General features: G+C 52.2%; 1 protein-coding gene across 4 annotated transcripts; it reads left to right on the top strand.

Annotated features, from left to right (window-relative positions):
• The first annotated feature begins 1597 nt into the window (after window positions 1-1597).
• On the top strand, window positions 1598-22314 carry LOC140741278 (probable Bax inhibitor 1). 4 transcript variants are annotated; one of them, XM_073071276.1, is made up of 11 exons: window positions 1598-1755; window positions 11730-11845; window positions 12342-12454; window positions 12633-12741; window positions 13588-13708; window positions 14533-14581; window positions 16127-16224; window positions 18944-19023; window positions 19162-19262; window positions 19599-19674; window positions 21546-22314. In XM_073071276.1, the coding sequence occupies exons 3-11, from the start codon at window positions 12399-12401 to the stop codon at window positions 21573-21575; spliced, it is 720 nt and encodes a 239-aa protein (XP_072927377.1). In that variant the 5' UTR covers window positions 1598-1755; window positions 11730-11845; window positions 12342-12398; the 3' UTR covers window positions 21576-22314. The 4 variants fall into 4 exon arrangements, with proteins under 4 accessions (XP_072927377.1, XP_072927379.1, XP_072927378.1 ...); XM_073071277.1 differs by having other exon boundaries at window positions 1603-1760; XM_073071278.1 differs by lacking the exon at window positions 11730-11845 and having other exon boundaries at window positions 1602-1755.
• Window positions 22315-22803: the final 489 nt, after the last annotated feature.

Genomic DNA, 22803 nt, shown 5'->3' with positions numbered 1-22803 from the left:
ACTGGTTTAAAGTGAGATGGGAGAGATTTAATAGGGACCTGAGGGATCTTTTTTTCTACACATATATGTGGAACAAACCACCAGAGGAAATAGTTGAGGCAGGTACATACATTAACAACTTTTAAAAGGCACTTGGATAGGTATGGGGATAGGAAAGGTTCAAAGGGATATGAGCTAAGTGGGGCTAGCTTTGATGAGGTATCTTGGACCAGCTGGGCCGAAGGGCTTGCTTCCATTGCTGTATAACAACAATAATCCAGCGCTCGCAGGACATTAGTGGTGCCAGGCTAGGTTTGTTTTTCAGGCTATTTGATGTTATTTCCCTTCAATATCACAATACATTTTAATTCATGATTTGTAGATGTTATGCAGTGAGTATTTATTTTCCCAGTGAAATGGTGGACAAATTCGGGCTGCTTTTTCTGAGGCATCAGAAGCCAAGGTATGACCTGATAAGATTATGAGAAGCAGAGAGGGTAGATTGCCAGTGACATTTTCCAGGGGTGGAATGTCTAAGACTAGAAGGAGTAGCTTTAAGGTGAGCAGAAGAAGTTCAAAGCAGATGTGTGGGCAGTAGGTTTTCAGAGACTGGAATGTGCTGCCGGGGTGGTGGTGGAAGCAGATACTATAGAGGTGTTCAAGAAGCACATCTAATGGAGGGATATGGATCATATTCAGGCCGATGGGTTTAGTTGAATTCAGCAACAGGGTCAGCACAGGGATGGTGGGTACAAAGGCCTGTTCCTGGGCTGTACTGTTATATGACCTGGTGAACTAAGAGAAAAATGGGGTCAGTTTTAAGGGAGAGTGGATGTGGAGGCTGGCTCGATGAAGATCATGGGAACCAGCAGCCCTACGTAACCTTGGGTGTGCAGTAAACATCATCTGGTGTGCCAGAAGCCGAACCACCAGGACTTCCTAATAGTTAGAGACCAGATCACACCAGGACTTCCTAATAGTTAGAGACCAGATCATCGGAGTCTTACTATAGGCCATCATTAGATGCTTCATGTGCGTCATGCTTCTTATCCATGAATTTACCTAACCCACCCAGTCTGTGGGACAGGGAGACGGATCAATAGTTCCACAGGTCAGTGGCCATTCGTCCCATCCACCACATGGCGGTGTATCAATGGTTCCCCCAGATTAGAAGCCATTCAGCCCACGGTACAAGGGTATGAATCAATGGACCCACAGAAGATCTGTGGCCATTCAGCCCGTCGGATCTAGCCCTTAAGGCAAAAACGGATTGCTTGGCTGGCCTGTGTGACGTCATTGAGCGTGCGCAACCGTCCTTTGAGGTGTTATATTTCATATTTCCCTACGCAGTTTATTTGGTTACGCCTAGACGGCATAATACGGAATTTATGAGGGGCTGACGCCTAATCATAATAATCAGCTTTCATGTATTTATGATTCGTTAAGAGTAAGAATATTGACCTGCATTTTTTTTCATCGCCGGAGTGTTTACGTATTTGAAAACGTTCCTCCACCACGCGCAGCCTTAATTAGAATACGTGTCGGCGCTGCCCTCCGCCCCTCCCCCACCTAACAGGCTTCTGTTCGCTCCCTAACTCACGCATGACGTCGCCGCCTGTGTCGCGCCTCCCAGTGTGACGCGTCTGAGCACGGGTTCCGGAAGGTTGGTCGTTTCTGGGAATCGTCCAGTAGTCGTCAAACGAGAGGCCGAGGATTTAGAGAAGAGGGGCCGTGAGGCGAGACCGGAGGGTCGAGTTGCGAGCAGCGGGCCGTAAGGTGAGGTGAGAGCTGAAGATCGAGCGAAGGAGGGGTAGCTAGTGAGGGGGGAAGCCAGAGCTGGCGATTGAGGGGTGAGCAGCAATAGGTTGCGGGAAAGCGGAAGGAGGATCGTCAGTCGGGAGAAACGCCCCCCGACAGCCGGGGGTCCCTCTTTCTATCCTCTCAATCCCCCGACAGCCGAGGGCCCCCTTTCTGCCCCCTCACCTCCCCCTCCGACAGCCGGGGCACCTCTTTCTATCCTCTCAATCCCCCGACAGCCGGGGCCCCCTTTCTGCCCCCTCCCCTCCCCCTCCGACAGCCGGGGCACCTCTTTCTATCCTCTCAATCCCCCCGACAGCCGAGGGCCCCCTTTCTGCCCCCTCACCTCCCCCTCCGACAGCCGGGGCACCTCTTTCTATCCCTCTCAATCCCCCGACAAGCCGGGGCCCCCTTTCTGCCCCCCTCCCCTCCCCCTCCGACAGCCGGGGCACCTCTTTCTATCCTCTCAACCCCCCGACAGCCGGGGCCCCCCTTTCTGCCCCCTCACCTCCCCCTCCGACAGCCGGGGCACCTCTTTCTATCCTCTCAATCCCCCGACAGCCGAGGGCCCCCCTTTCTGCCCCCTCCCCTCCCCCTGCCGACAGCCGGGGCACCTCTTTCTACCCCCTCATCCCCCCCGACAGACGGGGCCCCCCTTTCTACCCCCTCATCCCCCCCCCGACAGCCGGGGGGCAACCTCTTTCTACCCCCTCATCCCCCCCGACAGCCGGGGCCCCCTTTCTACCCCCCTCATCCCCCCCGACAGCCGGGGCCCCCTTCTTCTACCCCCTCATCCCCCCCCCGACAGCCGGGGGCCCCCTTCTCTAACCCCCTTCATCCCTCCCCCTGACAGCCGGGGCCCCCTTTCTACTTCCCTCATCCCCCCGGCAGCCGGGGCACCTCTTTCTATCCTCCTCAACCCCCCGACAGCCGAGGGCCCCCTTTCTGCCCCCTCCCCTCCCCCCTCCGACAGGCCGGGGGGGCACCTCTTTCTATCCTCTCAACACCTCCCCGACAGCCGAGGGCCCCCTTTCTGCCCCCCTCACCTCCCCCTCCGACAGCCGGGGCACCTCTTTCTATCCTCTCAACCCCCCGACAGTCGAGGGCCCCCTTTTCTGCCCCCTCCCCTCCCCCTCCGACAGCCGGGGGGCACCTCTTTCTATCCTCTCAACACCTCCCGACAGCCGAGGGCCCCCTTTCTGCCCCCCTCATCCCCACCGACAGCCGGGGCCCCCTTTCTACCCCCTCATCCCTCCCCCGACAGCCGGGGCCCCCCTTTCTACCCCCCTCATCCCTCCCCCGACAGCCGGGGCCCCCCTTTCTACCCCCTCATCCCTCCCCCGACAGCCGGGGCCCCCTTTTCTACCCCCTCATCCCTCCCCCTGACAGCCGGGGCCCCCCTTTCTACCCCCCTCATCCCTCCCCCTGACAGCCGGGGCCCCCCTTTCTACCCCCCTCATCCCTCCCCCGACAGCCGGGGGCCCCCTTTTCTACCCCCCTCATCCCCTCCCCCCGACAGCCGGGGGCCCCCCTTTCTACTCCCCTCATCCCTCCCCTGACAGCCGGGGCCCCCCTTTCTACTCCCTCATCCCCTGACCAGCCGGGGCCCCCTTTCTACTCCCTCATCCCCTGACAGCCGGGGCCCCCCTTTCTACTCCCTCATCCCCTGACAGCCGGGGCCCCCTTTCTACCCCCTCATCATCCTCCCCTGACAGCCGGGGCCCCCTTTCTACTCCCTCATCCCCTGACAGCCGGGGCCCCCTTTCTACCCCCTCATCCCCCGGCAGCCGGGGCACCTCTTTCTACCCCATCATCCCCCCTGACAGCCGGGGCACCTCTTTCTACCCCATCATCCCCCCCGACAGCCGGGGCCCCGTTTCTGTCCCCTCCCCTCCCCCCACCGACAGCCGGGGCACCTCTTTCTACCCCCTCATCCCCCCCCGACAGACGGGGCCCCCCTTTCTACCCCCTCATCCCCCCCCGACAGCCGGGGCACCTCTTTCTACCCCCTCATCCCCCCCGACAGCCGGGGCCCCCCTTTCTACCCCCCTCATCCCCCCCCCGAACAAGCCGGGGCCCCCTTCTTCTACCCCCTCATCCCCCCCCCGACAGCCGGGGCCCCCCTTTCCTACCCCCTCTATCCCTCCCCCTGACAGCCGGGGGCCCCCTTTCTACCCCCTCACCTCCCCCTCCGACAGCCGGGGCACCTCTTTCTATCCCTCAACCCCCCGACAGCCGAGGGCCCCCTTTCTGCCCCCTCCCCTCCCCCTCCCGACAGCCGGGGCACCTCTTTCTATCCTCTCAACACCCTCCCGACAGCCGAGGGCCCCCTTTCTGCCCCCTCATCCCCACCGACCAGCCGGGGCCCCCCTTTCTACCCCCCTCATCCCCCCCCCCCGACAGCCGGGGCCCCCCTTTCTACCCTCTTATCCCTCCCCCGACAGCCGGGGCCCCCTTTCTACCCCCTCATCCCTCCCCCTGACAGCCGGGGCCTCCTTTCTTACCCCCCTCATCCCTCCCCCGACAGCCGGGGCCCCCCTTTCTTACCCCCTCATTCCCTCCCCCCGACAAGCCGGGGCCCCCTTTCTACCCCCTCATCCCCTGACAGCCGGGGCCCCCTTTCTACTCCCTCATCCCCTGGACAGCCGGGGGCCCCCTTTCTACTCACTCATCCCCTGAACAGCCGGGGCCCCCTTTCTACCCCCTCATCCCCCGGCAGCCGGGGCACCTCTTTCTACTCCCTCATCCCCCGGCAGCCGGGGCCCCTCTTTCTACTCCCTCATCCCCCGGCAGCCGGGACCCCCCCTTTCTACTCCCTCATCCCCCCCGACAGCCGGGGCCCCTCTTTCTACTCCCCTCATCCCCCGGCAGCCGGGACCCCCTCTTTCTACTCCCTCATCCCTCCCCCCGACAGCCGGGGCCCCCCTTTCTAACCCCTCATCCCTCCCCCGACAGCCGGGGGCCCCCTTTCTACCCCCCTCATCCCTCCCCTGACAGCGGGGCCCCCTTTCTACTCCCTCATCCCCTGACAGCCGGGCCCCCTTTCTACTTCCCTCATCCCCTGACAGCCGGGGCCCCCCCTTTCTACTCCCTCATCCCCTGACAGCCGGGGCCCCCTTTTCTACCCCCTCATCCCTCCCCTGACAGCCGGGGCCCCCTTTCTACTCCCTCATCCCCTGACAGCCGGGGCCCCCTTTCTACCCCCTCATCCCCCGGCAGCCGGGGCACCTCTTTCTACCCCATCATCCCCCCTGACAGCCGGGGCAACCTCTTTCTATACCCCATCATCCCCCCCGGCAGCCGGGGGCCCCCTCTTTCTACTCCCTCATCCCACCCCCACCACAGCTGGGGTACCTCTCTCTAACCCCTCATCTCCCCCCCCCCGACAGCCGGGCCCCTTTCTAGGGCCCCCTTTCTACCCCCTCATCCCTCCCCCGACAGCCGGGGCCCCCTTTCTACCCCCCTCATGCCCTCCCCCGACAAGCCTGGGCCCCCTTTCTACCCCCCTCATCCCTCCCCCCGACAGCCGGGGCCCCCTTTCTACCCCCTCATCCCTCCCCCGACAGCCGGGGCTCCCTTTCTACCACCCCCTCATCCCCTCCCCAGACAGCCGGCGGCCCCCTCTTTCTACCCCCCCTGACAGCCGGGGACCCCCCTTCTACCACCCTATCCCCCCCGACAGCTAGGGCGACTCGTGTGCCCTCACCCACACACCCAGTACCCAAGTTTAGATTGTTGGATGTGGTGTTCCATTTGACTTCCGCTTTTCCCCACAGCCATCTGGCACTTTTCGATTCCCTTTTCTCAAGTTCCTGCTGGATCTGGCTATTGCTGCAGTCTGTCCCAGGTCCCAGCAACCTGTCTGGTGGGGGTGCAGGGTGGCATCACTGCATGTCCTGCAGTTTTTCAGCTATGCTCCCCTGCATGGGTGGATGGACTAGGGAACGGATGGATCACACTTTCCCTGGCCTATCCAGCAGATGCTCTGCGGCACTAACTCATTGTGGGAAAGTCGGGAATAGTTTGAGGGGTTGGTGGAACACAGGCAGAGGGAAATCCCAGTTTACACAGCAGGGTCTGGGATTAGGTTGTTGAGTTGGACAGATGCTGCAGGTCTGTTAATCACTGGTGCTGGTTGGTTACATTGTCTGAAATTCCTACTCGGTCTGTGTAACCTGTGGCAGCTTTCGGATGTGTTTGAGCCTTCAGTGTTGAACTGCTGGTGATGGGGCAAAGGTGTATCGCTGCTTTGCCCTTCCACTGTCTCTCCTCTCTGTCGCCCTCCTCCTTTCCTTGCACTTCTGCCTCTCTCCTTCCCTGCTTCCGTCCTTCCCCCTTCTACTGCCCCATTCCCTACAAACCCCCCACCCATAGAAGTGGTCTCCTTGATGTCAGGTATGGTTTGGTAATGGCACTGCACAGTTTGTTCTGTGTAATCGGCCTGTAAATATGGAGCACTAGGTTAATGATTGCCATTGAGAGTTTACTGCTGGCCGCTCCTTGACCCTCTGGCTGCTCGGCAGGTCACTGTGACTTGGGCACACAGAGGAACTAACCCTGGGGAACCATCAGCTCTGTGGGACCTTGGTAAAGTCACAGCAGACTTGTGGGGCAGCAGAGGTTTGAGGATTAAGCAGCTGAGATGGAGGGGAATTTGGCATCTGGAGGAAGGGGAACTTCCTTCGCCCAGAGAGCAGTGAATCTGGTGACAATTTTGACACTGAGATGAGGGATTAGTACAGGAGCGTGAAACAGAGTGAAAAGCTATCACGCAATGCCCCTCCCATGTTTTCAAGGGTCCCTCAAGTTCCGGGGTTTGTATGAGGCCCTTCACCTGAAGGGGAAGCCAGCAGACATCTTTGTGTCAGTTGTGTCACCATTAACATAAACAGGAATCCTTGCAAAGCAGAGATAAGGAGGGTGTGGCTGTTAGCTCACCGGCTGTACTTTTGATTGCGAGACACGTAGGCAATAGTTACAAGCCTATCATTTTGACCTGTACTGGTCCCAGTGCCTCCTCTCATCTCCCCTCTCCTCCCACCCACTTCTGTCCCCTATCATGTTCTTCAACCATCCCTGCTATTTACTCCCAGTCTCTTCCTATAGGAGTGAGTCCTACATATCCCCCTGCTGTCTTGGTTTCTCATAGGTTCCCAGCTGGAGTAACCAGGGAGAGTCTTGCAAATAATGGGTCTTCAAAGAGCTACATGTGTACCCATCAGACTGTTCTACTTCGGACCCTACTGTTTATTATAGGAGATGGTGCCCCATCAGAAGATTTTACTCTGGGGTCTCCCACTTATTGGGGTTGATGCAGTAGAGGAGTAATATGGTCAAGAGTAGCCAGCAATTCACCGCCGGCACACTCATTCACTTCACACCCAGATGGGTCTTGACAGCCTGCTCCTCTGGAATTCAGATCCCTCTGTAGCTCTTGCCTGTCCGCATTACTGGTTCTGAGTCCTTTAAACCTTGGATCTCAGCCTAGCTTTTATTGCTAACCTGTTGTCACCTATCTGACTCAGGAACTGTTCTCCCAACGTCTCTCCATCTCCTCTCTGTGTGCCGCCCCTCCCCATATATGTGTGTGTGCCCCCTCCTTCAGGTGACCAGGTTCCTGAGCTCTGGAGCTCCCTACACATCCCCGGCTCCCCTTTTCTCCCCTCCTTCAGCTGTCTGGGACCCTGAGCTCTGAAACCCTCCCCCACATCCCCAGCCTTTCCTCAGAGGATAACCCCTTTTCTCCTGGTGAATTGTTTCTGTCTCCCAATGTGAGTACATTCTGTTATGAAGTAAGGGGAGTGGATCTGTGGGCTCGCCAACGCATTGTGGAAAGATACCCATCCCCTATAGTCTCAGAGCCAACGTTCCTAATCACATTCTGTAGCGATGCAGGACACCCAGACCACCATTGCTTCATGTGCTTGTGGGATATGGGGACATTTCTCGAGCTGTGGGGAAAGTCATTCTTTCTTCTCATGCCTCTGCATCATCATGCAGGGTCACTGGCCCAGTGGCAGGTGCACTGGGAGGTCACTGCCCACCCCATCTGTTTGCTGCCACCAAATCTCTGCTTGGTCAGCACTCGGCTTTGCTATTTATAATCTTCCAGAGCTTTACAAGTGACCACGCTCCTTTCTGTGCTTTCTCTCCACAGAGCTGTGCAGAGACGCAGATCAAACAGAGGCAGTGGGTTGGAAGGCTGTGACTGACGGGGAACCGCAGTAGCAGTGTTACGGAGGGGTTGCCTTTCTAGAAAACAGTCTCCCTGTTGCTTCCCATGTCATAAGTGGAGATTTGCTCCTTTGAGAAATACTTCCCCTCAACGTTACTGTGGGTGCGTGATCTGTAGGCAAGAGAGTCCTGCATGTGTTGGAGGCAGAAGAAGAAAAAAAAGAATTCTTAAATATCTAGAGATGGATATTGTATTGTAGGTAAAAATTGAGGGGATATGAGTGAAATGCAAGCACCTTGGCCAGTATGGAGAAGTTGGGCCAAAGTGCCTGTTTCCGTGTTGTATTACGTACTCTGACTCTTATCAGTAGAAGAGATTGATTTCAGTTTTAATGCAAATCTCAAGTGGCCTCCCATTGTGAACCTTGCCCTGGGTAAACTAGTTCAACACTTTGTATACAAAAGAGCAAATTTTAAGTTCTATACCTCACACTTTTCCACAGTCAGTCAGTTTTGTAGGAGTGAATTTCAGATGTGTGCACTATATTCATGGTCTATTGTGTTTCCTGAATAGGTGGTTGGAGGCTATGAAGAGGTTTCCAGGGGATTTGTTAATTTAAAATATATTTTATTCTTAATATAGATACATTAATTGTACTTTAGAATATAGAACAGGACAGGGCATTTGGCCCACAATGTTGTGTTGATCATGATGCCAGTCTATACTGAATATCCTCCTGTGTATCATCCATATCCCTCCATTCCCTTCATTAACTCCAGCAAACTGCATGCTTCCATCACCACCACTGGTAAACCATAAGACATAGGAGCAGAATTAGACTATTTGGTCCACCAAGTCTGCTCTGCCATTCCATCATGGCTGACAATTTTCCCCTTAACCACATTCTCTTGCCTTCTCCTCATAACCTTTGACGCCCTGATTAGTCAAAAACCTATCAAGCTCTGCTGTAAATATGACTTAGCCTCCACAACCATCTATGGTAATGAATTCCACAGTTCACCAGCCTCTCCTTCTCAACACATTCCTTCTCATTTCTGTTCTAAATGGATGTGTATGTATATACATACTTCTCGCATCTCCTTTAAACTCCATGCCCCCCCCCCCCCCCCCCCAACACTAACCTTAATGTCTGTCCTCTGGTATTTGTAACTCTTGGGGAAGGATTCTGTTTATCCTGCCTTATTTTAAAAACTCCTTGGTCTCCCCTCAGCCTCTGACTGTATCTCATTTAAAAATGTCACGGAGCCCTGCAGGCTGGGTGCGGGGAGGATATTTCCCCGCTGGGAAGTCCCATTCTCAGACTGAAGGGTTGGCCTTTCAGAGCAGAGATGTGGAGAATTTTCGTCTCCCAGAGATGGGGATGGAGTGCAGTGAATCTTTGAAACTCTCGTCCAGGGCTTAGTGGAGCTCAGTCACTGAGTTCATTCAAACCATAGATAGAAACATAGGAAACCTACAGCACATGTGCCGAACTTGTACTTACTTTAGAAATTACCCAGGGTTACCCTTAGCCCTCTGTTTTTCTAAGCTTCATGTACCTATCCAGGAGTCTCTTAAAAGACCCTATCGTATCCGCCTCTACCACCGTTACTGGGAGCCCATTCCATGCACTCACCACTCTCTGAGTAAAAAAACTTACTCCTGACATCTCCTCTGTACCTACTCCCCAGCACCTTAAACCTGTGTCCTCTTGTGGCAACCATTTCAGCCCTGGGAAAAAGCCTCTGACTATCCACGCGATCAATGCCTCTCATCATCTTATACACCTCTATCAGGTCACCTCTCATCCTCCACCGCTCCAAGGAGAAAAGGCCGAGTTCACTCAACCTCTCCTCATAAAGCATGCTCCCCAATCCAGGCAACAGCCTTGTAAATCTCCTCTGCACCCTTTCTATGGTTTCCACATCCTTCCTGTAGTGAGGCGACCAGAACTGAGCCCAGTACTCCAAGTGGGGTCTGACCAGGGTCCTATATAGCTGTAACATTGTAGCTGATGACTAGACCTATGTATATTGAGGAATATGGAGATAGTGCAGGAAATTCCTTGGAGTATAGGAGAGTGAGGGGAGATCTTATAAAGGTGTACAAAATTATGAAGGGTATAGATTGGATGAATGCAAGCTGGGTTTTTCCACTGAGGGTAAGTGAGACGAGAGCTAGAACTCATAGGCTTGGGGAGAAAGGTGAAATATTTGAGGGGAATTACTTCACTTGGGGTGATGTGAATGTGGAATGAGCTGCCTGTGGAAGTGGTGGATGAGTTCAATTGTAACATTTAAGAGCAGTTTGGAAGGAAAGGGTATGGAGGGCTATGGCCCAGGTGTGGGTAGATGGGGCTAGGCAAAAAAAGTTTATCATGGACCAGATGGGCCTGTTTTCTGTGCTGTAGTGCTTTGACTTTTGACCCTAAATGGTGCTGAGGTAGATTATTCCTGGACATTGTGAGACAGGAGAGCAGGGCTTGAAGGGCCAAATGGCTGGCCTCTCTGTTCTAAGCTCATAGAATTGTACAACAGAGAAACAAGCCCTTCAACCCCTCTCATCCATGCTGACTATGGTACTTTACTACACTTGGTCCATATTCCCCCTTACCTTGCTTTAGTCCCAGTACCTTTGTACGCATCTCTATCACCTCATCTTGCAGCTCGTTCCATGCACCCATCACCCTTTGTGTGGAAAAGTTTACTCCATGGGTCCCCTTTAAATTCTTTCCCTTCTCACCTTGAACCTATGCCTTCTGGTTTTGGACACCACTTCTGGGGGGGGGGGGGGGGGGGGGAAAGACTGACCATCCACCTTAACTAATCAGAATCAGGTTTATTATTACTGACATATGTTATGAAATTTGTTTTTTTGTGCCAGCAGTACAGTGCAAAATAGGAATAGTGAGGTAGTTCATGGATCATTCAGAAATCTGATGGTAGAGGAGAAGAAACTGTTCTTGAATCGTTGAATGTGCATCTTCAGGCTTCTGTTTTCACCCTAATGGTAGTAATGAAAAGAGGGCATGTCCCAGGATGGGGTGCTGCCTTCTTGAGGGGAGGGTTGTGTTCATGATGAAGTGGCTGAGTATACAACTCTCTGTTCCCTCTTGCAATCTTGTGCATTGGAACTTCTATACCCGACAGTAATGCAATGAGTTAGGATGCTCTCCACAGTACATACCAAATCTCCTCAAGCTCCTAATGAAATATAGCTGCTGTCATGCCTTCTTTGTGATTGCATTAATATGTTGGGCCTGGGATAGATTCTCTGAGCTGCTGCCTCCCAGGAATTTGAACCTGCTCACTTTTTCCACAGCTGACTCCTCATTAAGTACTGGTGTGTGTTCTCCCAAATTCTCCTTCCTGAAGTCCACAATAAATTCCTTGGTCTTGCTGATGTTGAGTGCAAGGTTGTTGTTAGGACACTACTCAACTAGCCGAATTTGTCTCAGTCCTGTGCACCTCTCACAGCCATCTCAGATTCTGCTGACAGCAGTGGTCTCATCGGTGAATTTTATAGATGGCGTTTGAGCTGTATCTAGCCATACAGTCATGAGTGTAAAGCAGTAGGCTAAGTATACATTCCTGAAGTGTCTGTTATTTGTCAGTGAAAACTCTTTTGAGTTTATAAACCTTTATTAAGTCACCCCTCAGCCCCATTCCTACACTCAAATGGAGTGGGGGGAGGGGTGTAGCCTATCCAGTCTCTCCTTATAATCCAACCCCTCCAGTCCCAGTAACGCCCTCTTGAATTTTTTCTGCATTCTGTCCAGTTTAACAGCCCACCTCGTTGAAAGTGAAGCAATCAGACCTATACTCCTCTCTCAGCGGAATCCTGTGACCTTTAGGTCCCGGCTCACCTACCCTGGAACCGAAGACCCTGACTACCGTAATTATTTTGTAAATCTTTTCTTTGATAAGCTCTGATCAGTTTCTTCGAGCTGCGGGTGGGGAAGGAACCTACAAGGGGGTTCGAAAACTGACATTGAGGAGGAGGAGAACTGCTCAGTAACTGCCACTGAAGACTGAGAACAGATTCTAGGGTGGGGGGAGGTGGCGTGGAAGATAGTGACTCTGAGACTGTGAAGCTCTGGATCTTGCCCTCCTGAGGCCAGACTCTGGAAAATGGATCACGCGCAAGTAGAAGGGATGAGAGACAATTAGCTTAATTAGTTCTGCTTGGCTGAAGGGCCTGTTCTGTGTTCGCTCTGTAGATTTTTTTTTGTGTGTTGGGGGGGGGGGGGGTGTGAAGTTGCGATGCCTCCCAGTCTGGGGCCTTGGGTCTGCTTGGGGAGTGTTACACCTGTATGGTGTAAGTGGACAGAGGGGTGAGGAGTAGCACATGGTCCATGTTCCTAACTTTTCCCATCTGTTCTCCCCCACAGGTGCCCCCATCTCAGAAGTCTAGACTGAGCAATCGGCTTGGGTAAATCCAGTGCAAGATGAATGTCTTCGACAGAACCCTGAACTTGGACAGCCTTTTCAAGTTCTCCCAGATGTAAGTGGTACTTGGGATGGTCAGAGTGAGCGGGGTGGTGTGGCGGTGGCAGTGGGTGTGGGAGAAAAATAGAGACAGTTCAGATTAATACTGGGATGGGACTATATCCCAGAGTTGTTGGTGTTGGTGCTCCCCAATATGTGAAATGCATTATACCTGTCCTACTGCTCCCTTGCAGATCATACTCCACACAGCAACACCTGAAGAAAGTCTACTGCAGCCTGGCCATCTGCATGTTCCTGGCAGCAGCTGGAGCCTATATCCATGTGGTTACCAGGCTCTTCCAGGTAAGGGTGGGGTGGGGGGCACAACATTTGCTTTACTTTCCCTCTCCCACTGGTCACTCCTGGTCAGCTTGGTTCCTCGCTGGGAGAGGAATCGATAGTCGTTCCTACTGGGCTTTTGCTCTAGTCCTTCTCCCAGAAATGGCCCTGATCGTGGAGACACTAGAGACTGTAGATGCTGGAATCTGGAGCTATACAACAGATGCTGGAGGAACTTGGTGGGTCAGGCAGCATCTGTGGAGGAAAATGGACAATATCAACTCTCCACTTTCTTCTACTGATGCTGTCTTAGTTTGCTGAGTTCCTCCAGTGCCGTTGTATTGTGCTATGACCATCTGCTGGGGCACAGTCTAAATAATCCTTCTCCCAGAGATAAACCAATGGTTCATCACACAGGCTGGAATGACACAGGACACTTGGTCATGTTGTTCCTTCCCCAGCAATAAAACAATGTCCATTCTCCCCTCCCTCCCCAATGCCCTGAGTCTCTGCTTCCTCCATCAGGACACCCTCTCTAAAACCTGCACACTTTTTCAGGATCCTCCCTCCCCAAAACACTGGGGTCTCTGGCCTCTCAATCCCCCTGTTCCACTGCTGTCTCTGGTACTGTTGAGATGCTCCCCTCCCTGGGGGTTCTTGATTTACCTCTTCTGTTGTAAGCTGCAGCAATGATCAGCATGGTGTCTGTGGCTCCTGCCTCCTTCTCACTGCCAGGACCAGGTGGGTTGATCCCAGTACCAGCTAGGTTCACATGGGACCTCCCTCTGGTGGGTGGATTAGGGTGGGGGTGGGGGTGAGACAGCCCCAGAATCGGTGAAGGGTTACCTGACAGAGATGTGGCTGTTACAGGGCGGGATGCTCTCTACGCTGATCTCCCTGGGCCTCATCGCCTGGCTGGCATTCACCCCTCACAGCCCGGAGAACGAAAAGCGGCGGTTGTGCATCCTGTCTGCCTTCGCCTTCTTCACAGGTAATTGCCTGAAGCACAAATCCTTGCTTGCGCCTGGCGGGGAATGCGTTGGTGGGTGGGGAATACCACCTGCGCCACAGGTAAAAAGGGGTGGATCCTCTTCTCGCCTCCCCCCCCCCCCCCAAAGGAGGAGGAATCAGACAGAATTTCTATTGAGTTAGTAAATCAGGAGACAGGACATGAGACCCAAAGTTGGAAGGTAAGAGGTTCAAGGGAGAGTCCTTTTTGCAGAAAGCAAGGCAGCAAAAATGTCGAGATATCAGGGTATGGGGCAGCTGAAGGAGGATGAAGAGGTGGGAAAGTGCATGGGCAGAGATGGGGTTACAGAGACAGGGAGGGGTTTGGGGCAGGTGAAGTTTAAATGGATGGGGAGGGGTGATAGGTATGTGGGACGTAGAGGAGGGAGGATATTGCAGAGGCAAGGATAAGTGTAGGAGAGAGAGGGTGTCACAGAGACTGGAAGTGGTGCAGTGGAGGGAGGGGTTCACAGATTTTCCAGTGGAGGCTTGATGTGGATTTATTGTCTCACCAACGTGCTGTGGAGTGTCAGATCCTATGTGGCTCCCGAGCAGGGATCCATGTACAGCCTACTGTGCTGACAGGATTGGGGGTGGGGAGGGTTGTTGTGTGAACAGACCTTGAAATACTTTTAACACAGGTCTGGGCAGCGCTTGGAGTTGTCCTTGCGTAACTGGGTTGACAGTCTGACGGCTGCTCTCGACACCGGTGGTTACTTAGTGATAATTGTTAAGCACAATGAATTCTGTTGCTCGACTATTTCATCCTCTCCCCTCTCTCTTTCCTTCCCTGCCCCCCCATTTCAGGTACTGGTCTTGGCCCGCTGATGGATTTTGTCATTTCGGTCAACCCATCGTAAGTTTCTTGAGTGATTGTGTCGAGCCCAGGGATGGGTAATGCATCTGGGTTGGGGTGAGGGTCAGGAGACTGGGAGAGGGTGTAGGGACTGAGGTTGTGGGTCAGGAGACATGGAGAGGGGTGTGGGTCAGGAGAGATGGAGAGGGGTGCAGGGTCTGGGGTGTGGGTCAGGGGACTGGGAGAGGGGTGTGGGTCAGGAGAGATGGAGAGGGGTGCTGGGACTGGGGTGTGGGTCGGGACTGGGAGAGGGGTGCAGGGTCTGGGGTGTGGGTCAGGAGACTGGGAGAGGGGTGTGGGTCAGAAGAGATGGAGAGGGGTGCAGGGTCTGGGGTGTGGGTCAGGGGACTGGGAGAGGGGTGTTGGTCAGGAGAGATGGAGAGGGGTGCTGGGACTGGGGTGTGGGTCAGGGGACTGGGAGAGGGGTGCAGGGTCTGGGGTGTGGGTCAGGAGACTGGGAGAGGGGTGTGGGTCAGGAGAGATGGAGAGGGGTGCAGGGTCTGGGGTGTGGGTCAGGGGACTGGGAGAGGGGTGTGGGTCAGGAGAGATGGAGAGGGGTGCAGGGTCTGGGGTGTGGGTCAGGAGAGATGGAGAGGGGTGTGGGTCAGGAGAGATGGAGAGGGGTGCAGGGTCTGGGATGTGGGTCAGGGGACTGGGAGAGGGGTGTGGGTCAGGAGAGATGGAGAGGGGTGCAGGGTCTGGGGTGTGGGTCAGGGGACTGGAAGAGGGGTGTGGGTCAGGGGACTGGGAGAGGGGTGCAGGGTCTGGGGTGTGGGTCAGGAGAGATGGAGAGGGGTGTGGGTCAGGAGAGATGGAGAGGGGTGTAGGGACTGAGGTTGTGGGTCAGGAGACTGGGAGAGGGGTGTGGGTCAGGAGAGATGGAGAGGGGTGCAGGGTCTGGGGTGTGGGTCAGGGGACTGGGAGAGAGGTGTGGGTCAGGAGAGATGGAGAGGGGTGCAGGGTCTGGGGTGTGGGTCAGGGGACTGGGAGAGGGGTGTGGGTCAGGGGAGATGGAGAGGGGTGTGGGTCAGGGGACTGGGAGAGGGGTGTGGGTCAGGAGAGATGGAGAGGGGTGTGGGTCAGGAGACTGGGAGAGGGGTGTGGGTCAGGAGACTGGGAGAGGGGTGTGGGTCAGGAGAGATGGAGAGGGGTGTGGGTCAGGAGACTGGGAGAGGGGTGTGGGTCAGGAGAGATGGAGAGGGGTGCAGGGTCTGGGGTGTGGGTCAGGAGACGGAGAGGGGTGTGGGTCAGGAGAGATGGAGAGGGGTGCAGGGTCTGGGGTGTGGGTCAGGAGACGGAGAGGGGTGTGGGTCAGGAGACGGAGAGGGGTGTGGGTCAGGAGAGATGGAGAGGGATGCAGGGTCTGGGGTGTGGGTCAGGGGACTGGGAGAGGGGTGTGGGTCAGGAGAGATGGAGAGGGGTGCAGGGACTGGGGTGTGGGTCAGGAGACACGGAGTGGTGTGACCGTGAATGGCTTTTGGAGCATCGACTGCCTGTCACCTTGGGCTTTGAGTGCAGTCCTCAGTGTGTTGCTTGCCTTTACAGCATCATCCCAACTGCCTTCATGGTATCTGCATTGATCTTCTGCTGCTTCACACTCAGCGCCCTGTACGCCCAGCGGCGCAGTTACCTCTTTCTGGGAGGTGAGTGCTTCTGTTGTGTTTTCACCAGTGCCATGCTTAAGCACTGTCTATCCCCCTATCCATGGCAGGTGTGATCCTTTTCCCTAACCCCTAGCCCCTACAAACAATTGTCCCGCACATTGACTGACCTCTGTGAGGTTGGGAATATCCAGAGTGCACCACAATGACTCCTCGTCTCTGTCTGAAATCATGTAGCACCTCATTGGTGCCATACAGTGGTGTGCTGTCTCCATGCCTGGACTGTCCCACCAGAGCTGAGAGTCAAATCTGGGTCAGTGAGTCAGTGGTTGGTGGTGAGGACCCAGCTGTGAGGGAGATTGATTCCTTTCTCAATCCCATCTGTGTGTGATTCTCAAGACATAGAAGCAGAATCACACCATTTGGCCCATCAAGTCTGTATTACCATTTTTCATGGCTGATTTATTTTCCTTCTCAACCCCATTCTCCTGCTTTTTTCCCCCTAACCTTTGACAACCTTACTAATCAAGAGCCTATCAACCTCTACCTTAAATATACCCAATGAGTTGACTTCCCCAGCCACCTGTATTCCAGGTGTGGTGAATTCCACAGATTCACCACCCTCTGGCTAAAGAAATTTCTCCATCTCTGTTCTAAATGGACATTTTTGTATTCTGAAGCTATGCCCTTTGGTCCTAGACTCCTCCACTATAGGAAACATCCTCTCCACATCCACTCTACCTGGGCCTTTCAAGATTTGGTAGCATTCAATGAGATTCCCACTCATTCCTCAAAGAGCACAAACCTGGAGCCATCACATGTTCTTCATACATTAACCCTTCCATTCCCGAAATCATTCTTGTAAACCTTTGGACTATGTGTCATGCCAGCGACCTGTAATGAAGATTATTTTTAGTGGTGGGTAATGGATGTGGGTCTGTCCACCTCCTGGACAGGCTGGGTGATCATAGTCACAGGGTCACAAGGCACAGAAAATGGAAAATATAGGAGGGATATCAGAGGCAGGTTTTCTTTGAGAGTGCTGAGTATGTGGAACACCATACGGGGTGGTGGTAGAAGCAGATACATTAGGGAGATGTAAGAGGTTCTTAGATAGGCACATGGATGATAGAAAAATGGAGGGCTATTTAGAAGGGAACGGTTAGATTGATCTTGGAGTAGGTTAAGAGGTTGGCACATTGTGGGCCAAAGGATCTGTTCTGTGCTCTACTGTTCTATGTAAGCACCTATCTATGTCCCTCATAGTTTCATAAACCTTTATCAAGTTACCCCTCAACCTCCTTTGCTCCAGGGAAAACAGTCCCAGCCTGTCCAGTCTCTCCTCCCAACTCAAGCCCTCTAATTATGTAACATCCTGGTGAACCTTTTCTGCACCTTCTCCAGCTTAATGACATCCTCTGGTCACAGGGTGACCAGAACTGTACACAGGACTCCAAAGGTGGCCTTGTCCATCTGCAACATCTCCTAACTCTTGTACTCTGTCTAGTGAAGGGCCAGCTGTGATGTGTCACCTTGTTCTCTGTCCCGTTGGTCATGCCCACAGCTTTCACCTGAACTTTAGTTGTACAAATAAAGGAATTCATAAATGCACAGTTTCGATTGGATCAATTGCTAAAAATGGATAGTTTTGAACTGTAACTGCAGAACAATTTAGTGACGGGTTGAGCCTATGATTTTTATAAATGACTTCCACAAGAAAGTAGAAGAGTAGGTTAGTACGTTGCAGATGACAAGGATGGTGGTGTAGATAGTGTAGAAGGTTATCATAGGTTACATGGGACATTGACAGGATACAGAACTGGGTTCAGAAAGGGCAGATGGAATACAATTCAGTAAAGTGTGAAGAAGTGATTCACACAGCAAGGTCAAACTTGAAGGCAGATTACAGGGTTAATGACAGGATTCTTAGTAGTGTGGAGGTACAGAGGGATCTTGGGATCTACATCCATAAATCCCTCCAAGATGCCTTGTAAGTTGTTACGGTGGTTAAGAGGGCGTGCAGTGTGTTAGCCTTCATTAATTGGGATTGAGTTCAAGCGCCGTGAGGTAATGTTGCAGCTTGATTAAAACCCTGGTTAGACCACATTAGGAGGAGTATTGCGTTCAATTTTAATTGCCTCATTATATGAAGTGTGTGGAAACTTTAGAGGGGGTTCAGAGATTTACCAGGGTGCTTCCTAAACTAGAGAGTATGTCCCATGGTGTGAGCTGGAGAATTTTATATATATTTATGGAGATTTTTTTTCTGGAACAAGGAAGGATGAGAAGTGTACATAGAGTAGAGATAGCCAGCTCCTTTTCTCCCAGGGTGAAAACAGCTAATTTTAAGGTGATTGTTGTAGAGGGGGAGATATCAGAGGTAATTTTTTTTTTTTTTTTTACACACAGTGGTGGGTATGCTGAATATACGGTGATAGAGGCAGATACATTAGGGGCATTTAAGAGACTCCTAGATAGGTACATGGATGAAAGAAAACAGGATTATTTGGGTGAGAAGGGTTAGATTGGTCTTAGAATAGGTTAAAAGGTCAGCACATTGTGGATTGAAGGGCTTGTACTGTGCTATCTTGTTCTATGAGCTGCCCTCGTGTTCAAGTAAAAGTGTGTTTGATGGCAGTGTACAAGTTATCATAGCCCAGTTACTGGTGGGTGGGGCGGAACCTGTTCCACACTGGTTTAGTGTGGGGATGGTGGAATAACTTGCCGTCCTGCTCTAATCTGGGTCCTTTCTTGCTGCCAGGTACCCTGATGTCGCTCCTCACTGTCCTCTGCTTCATGCCACTGGTCAATCTCTTCTTTGGATCGGTCCTGTTGTTCCAGGTACAAGCAGCTCTGGGTTGGTTTGAGGTTGGGGGTTGGACAGTTCATGGGGCCTGAAGTTTTGGAGGGAGGTCAGTGGTTGGGGAACACCCCCCACCACTCTATTGCCATTGAAACCAGCCCTGATTCTGTTCCCAGGCACAGCTGTACATTGGCCTCCTGGTCTTCTGTGGCTTTATCCTGTTTGACACCCAGCTGATCATTGAGAAAGCAGAACATGGGGACAAGGACTACATATGGTGAGTGTCATCCTGTGGGTCTTGTATTTGTAGGATGCTGGGTCAGGATTTGTGTTTGTCTGATTTGAGTGTGTCAAGTGTGGTGTATCTGTTCTTTACACATGTGTTTGCTGCATGTGTGTCTGTCATGTCTACAGTGTGTACTCCAATGTCCATGTGTGTTTTGTGCCCAGGGTGTGTGTTTGTATTGTGCGTGTGCCTATCTCTGAGGTGTGTGCTGCACTGACTGAAGTGTAATCCAGATTTGGTCTTGTGACCAAGCTGTCTGTGAATGCGGGTGTAAGTCAGTGGGGTGTCAATTGCTCTCATTTAACTGCCTGCCTCCCTCCCTCCCAGGCACTGTGTGGACCTGTTCTTGGACTTCATTGCAGTTTTCAGAAAGCTCATGTTGATACTTGGCATGAATGAGAAGGTGAGATCTCGACCTCCCATCTAACTTGCTCTAACTGTGTCCCAGTGATACGAGCATTGATAAGAGCTTTAAAGTTTTGGGGTGTAAATTAAACAGCATTTAAACGGCAACTGAATGGCAGGAAATGGAACCTATCAAAATTAAAAGGCCGAGAGTGGATGTGGAGAGGATATTACCTACAGTGGGGGAATATAGGATCAGAGGATACAGCCTCAGAATAGAAGGACATCCCTTTAGAACAGAGATGAGGAATTTCTTTAGCTAGGGGGTGGTGGATCTGTGGAATTCATTTTCATAGGTGGCTGTGCAGGCCAAGTCATTAGGTGTATTTAAAGCAGAGGTTGATAGATTATCGATTAGTAAGGGTGTCAAAAGGTTATGGGAAGAAGACGGGAGAATAGAGTTGAGAGGGATAATTCAGCCATAATGGAATGGTAGAGCAGTGTTGATGAGGCAAATGGTCTAATTCTACTTTTATGGAATGGTCTAACACGGGTTCCCAGCCTGGGGTCCATGGCATAAAAATTTGGGAGCACAAAAGACTAAGACAGAGGAGCAGAATTAGGCCATTCATCCCATTGAGTCCACCATTCCATCATGGCTGATCTGGGATCCTTCTTAACCCTTAACCCCATACAGCTGCCTTCTCGCCATATCAGTTGATGCCCTGATCAATTGGAAATCTATCAACTTCTGTCTTAAATATACGCACAGATCTGGCCTCCGCCACAGTCTGTGGCAGAGCATTCCACAGATTCACCACTCTCTGGCTTACTAAAAAAAATTACTCCTTACCTCTGTTCTAAAAGGCCCACCCCTCTATTTTGAGGTTGTGCCTTCTAGTTCTAAATCACCCTCATAGGGTGGATGTGGAGAACATGTTTCCTGTCAACATTCAGTAGGTTTCAATCAGGTCCCCTGCATTCTTCTAAATTCCAGTGAGTACAGGCCCAAACACTCCTCATATGTTAACCCCTTCATTCCCAGAATAATCCTTGTGAACCTCCTCTGGACCCTCTCTAATGACAACACATCCTGAGATATGGGGCGCAAAACAGTTGACAATATTCCAATTGTGGCCTGACTAATGTCTTAAAAGCCTCAGCATTATCTCCTTGCTTTTATATTCTATTCACATTGAAATAAATGCCAGCATTGCATTTGCCTTCTTTACCACAGACTCTACCTGTAAATTAACCTGGAAGTCTTGCAGGACGACTCCCAAGTTCCTTTGCACCTCTGATGTTTGAACCTTCTCCCCTTTTGGATAATAGTCCGGACGATTGTTCCTTTCACCAAAATGTATTATCATACATTTCCCAACACTGTATTCCACCTGCCTCTTTTTTCCGATTCTGCCAGTTTGTCCAAGTCCTGCTGCAATTACATTGCATGCTCAGCACTACCTACCCCTCCACCTGTCTTCATATCATATGTAAACTTTGTCACAAAGCCATCAATTCCATTATCCAAATCATTGACAATGTGAAAAGTAGCGGTCCCAATATTGACCCCCTGAGGAACATCACTAGTCACTGGCTGCCAACCAGAAAAGGCCGTTTTTTAAAATTCCCACTAACTGCCTCCTGCTTGCCAGTATATTTCCTGTAACACCATAGGATTTTATCTTGTTAAGCAGTCTCGTGTGGCACCTTACCAAATGCCTTCTGATCTCATGGAAGAGTCTGCTTATGTGGGGAAAAGTGTTAGTGTAGTTGGGCAAGGAGGCCAGTGTGGGCTGAATGTTGTTTCTGTCCCTTAACATCAGCTTGGTAGAGGTCATTAGGGCAAAGTTTGACCAGTGGGGTTCTGTGGAACTTGACCTGTTACACAGGCATACAAACACCAACCCTGTGGTTTGTCTTTTCCAGGAGAAGAAGAAAAGGAATGACTCCAAGTGAAGTGAATAAAACAGCGCCTTCCTCTCCTCCCCCTCCCCTTTCCTGCAACATTAAACAGAATGATTGAGATGCTTAAGGTGGATGTGCTGCCTGTTCCTTCCTCAGCCTTGCCCTATCCTTGTTTCTCCCATCTCCCCCAGCACCGTGTTACACCTCTTCACCTGCCTGAGTGGTGGGTCCAGCAGTCTTCACCCTCCCTCCTTGCTCCACAGGGGCCTGTTCATGAGGGTCTGGGACCAGGTACTGGGCAATCCCAGCCCTGACTCCCCTTCTGTGCCCCAACCATTCACTATCTGCCCTTTTATCTGCTTCAGAACATCCTGCTCTCTCCAGACATAAACTGTGATCTCAGTCTGACCAGGGAGCTGTGCAAGTTCAAGGTGCATCATTGCTGCCTACCCCCTTCCCTCCCTATAACTGACCCTTCTATTCATCTGTCCATCTCCAATTCCCCCATTTTATTATTCCACTTACCCTCATTACTCTCCACCCCTCCCCCTCCTTGTGTGACTTCAACTGCTGTAGAAGTGCCATTTCTCTACACCCCACCCTTTGCATGTTTAGATACACCTCCATTAGACTTTTAACCACTCTAGAGGTGCCATGATGTACAACTTTCTCACCTAACCCTCCCATGAGCCATCAGTTGCTGTGACATCTGCAGTTTGCTCTGAAGACTGGATTTTAAAACTGTTAATTACTACACTGGTTTCTAATAAATGGACGATTTTGCCTTGTAGTGACTTTTGGCTTTTCTTTGGTTTATAAAAGTTTGTAAATCATCGCTTCAATTGGTCACTTGGTTGTCCACTGGCTTGAGCCAATGTGACAGGTGAGGCAAGAGGGGGGACATGGGGGGGGGGACATGGGGGGGGGGGTGGGGGGGGGGGTGGGGAAGGAAGAGAGGAGTATGGCAGTGGGGAGTGTTCTGATTGCTCTTCAACTTTCTGCCATACCTCCCCTCCCAAATCTCTGCTTAGTTCCATAATGAACACCAAGATCCACATTGCCCTATGTCTCTGGGTGACTGAAGATGGTTGCCCCAATTATTCTCTATGGTGTCCAGTGAGTACTTCTGAGCCTAGGAGTGTGTGCTGGGACTGCACGGAGCACTTTGTTCTTTCTGGATCCCTTCAATAACCCACTCCTGTGGTTCACTCTACCACCCCAGTCCTGGTGCTTGTTGGGTTTGTGAGGTGCTGAGTTCACTCTAGCAAGAATATGACAC

This window comes from Hemitrygon akajei, chromosome 18, assembly GCF_048418815.1.
Source record: "Hemitrygon akajei chromosome 18, sHemAka1.3, whole genome shotgun sequence".
In the NCBI taxonomy this organism is placed as follows: domain Eukaryota; kingdom Metazoa; phylum Chordata; class Chondrichthyes; order Myliobatiformes; family Dasyatidae; genus Hemitrygon; species Hemitrygon akajei.
This window is presented reverse-complemented; position numbering and strand designations above follow the sequence as displayed.

Coding starts and splice junctions, on each gene's coding strand:
- LOC140741278 (XM_073071276.1), top strand. CDS start 12,399: ATGAATGTCTTCGACAGAACCCTGAACTTGGACAGCCTTTTCAAGTTC. Junction 14,582..16,126: donor GTCATTTCGGTCAACCCATC/GTAAGTTTCTTG, acceptor TTGCCTTTACAG/CATCATCCCAACTGCCTTCA. Junction 19,024..19,161: donor GATCGGTCCTGTTGTTCCAG/GTACAAGCAGCT, acceptor TTCTGTTCCCAG/GCACAGCTGTACATTGGCCT.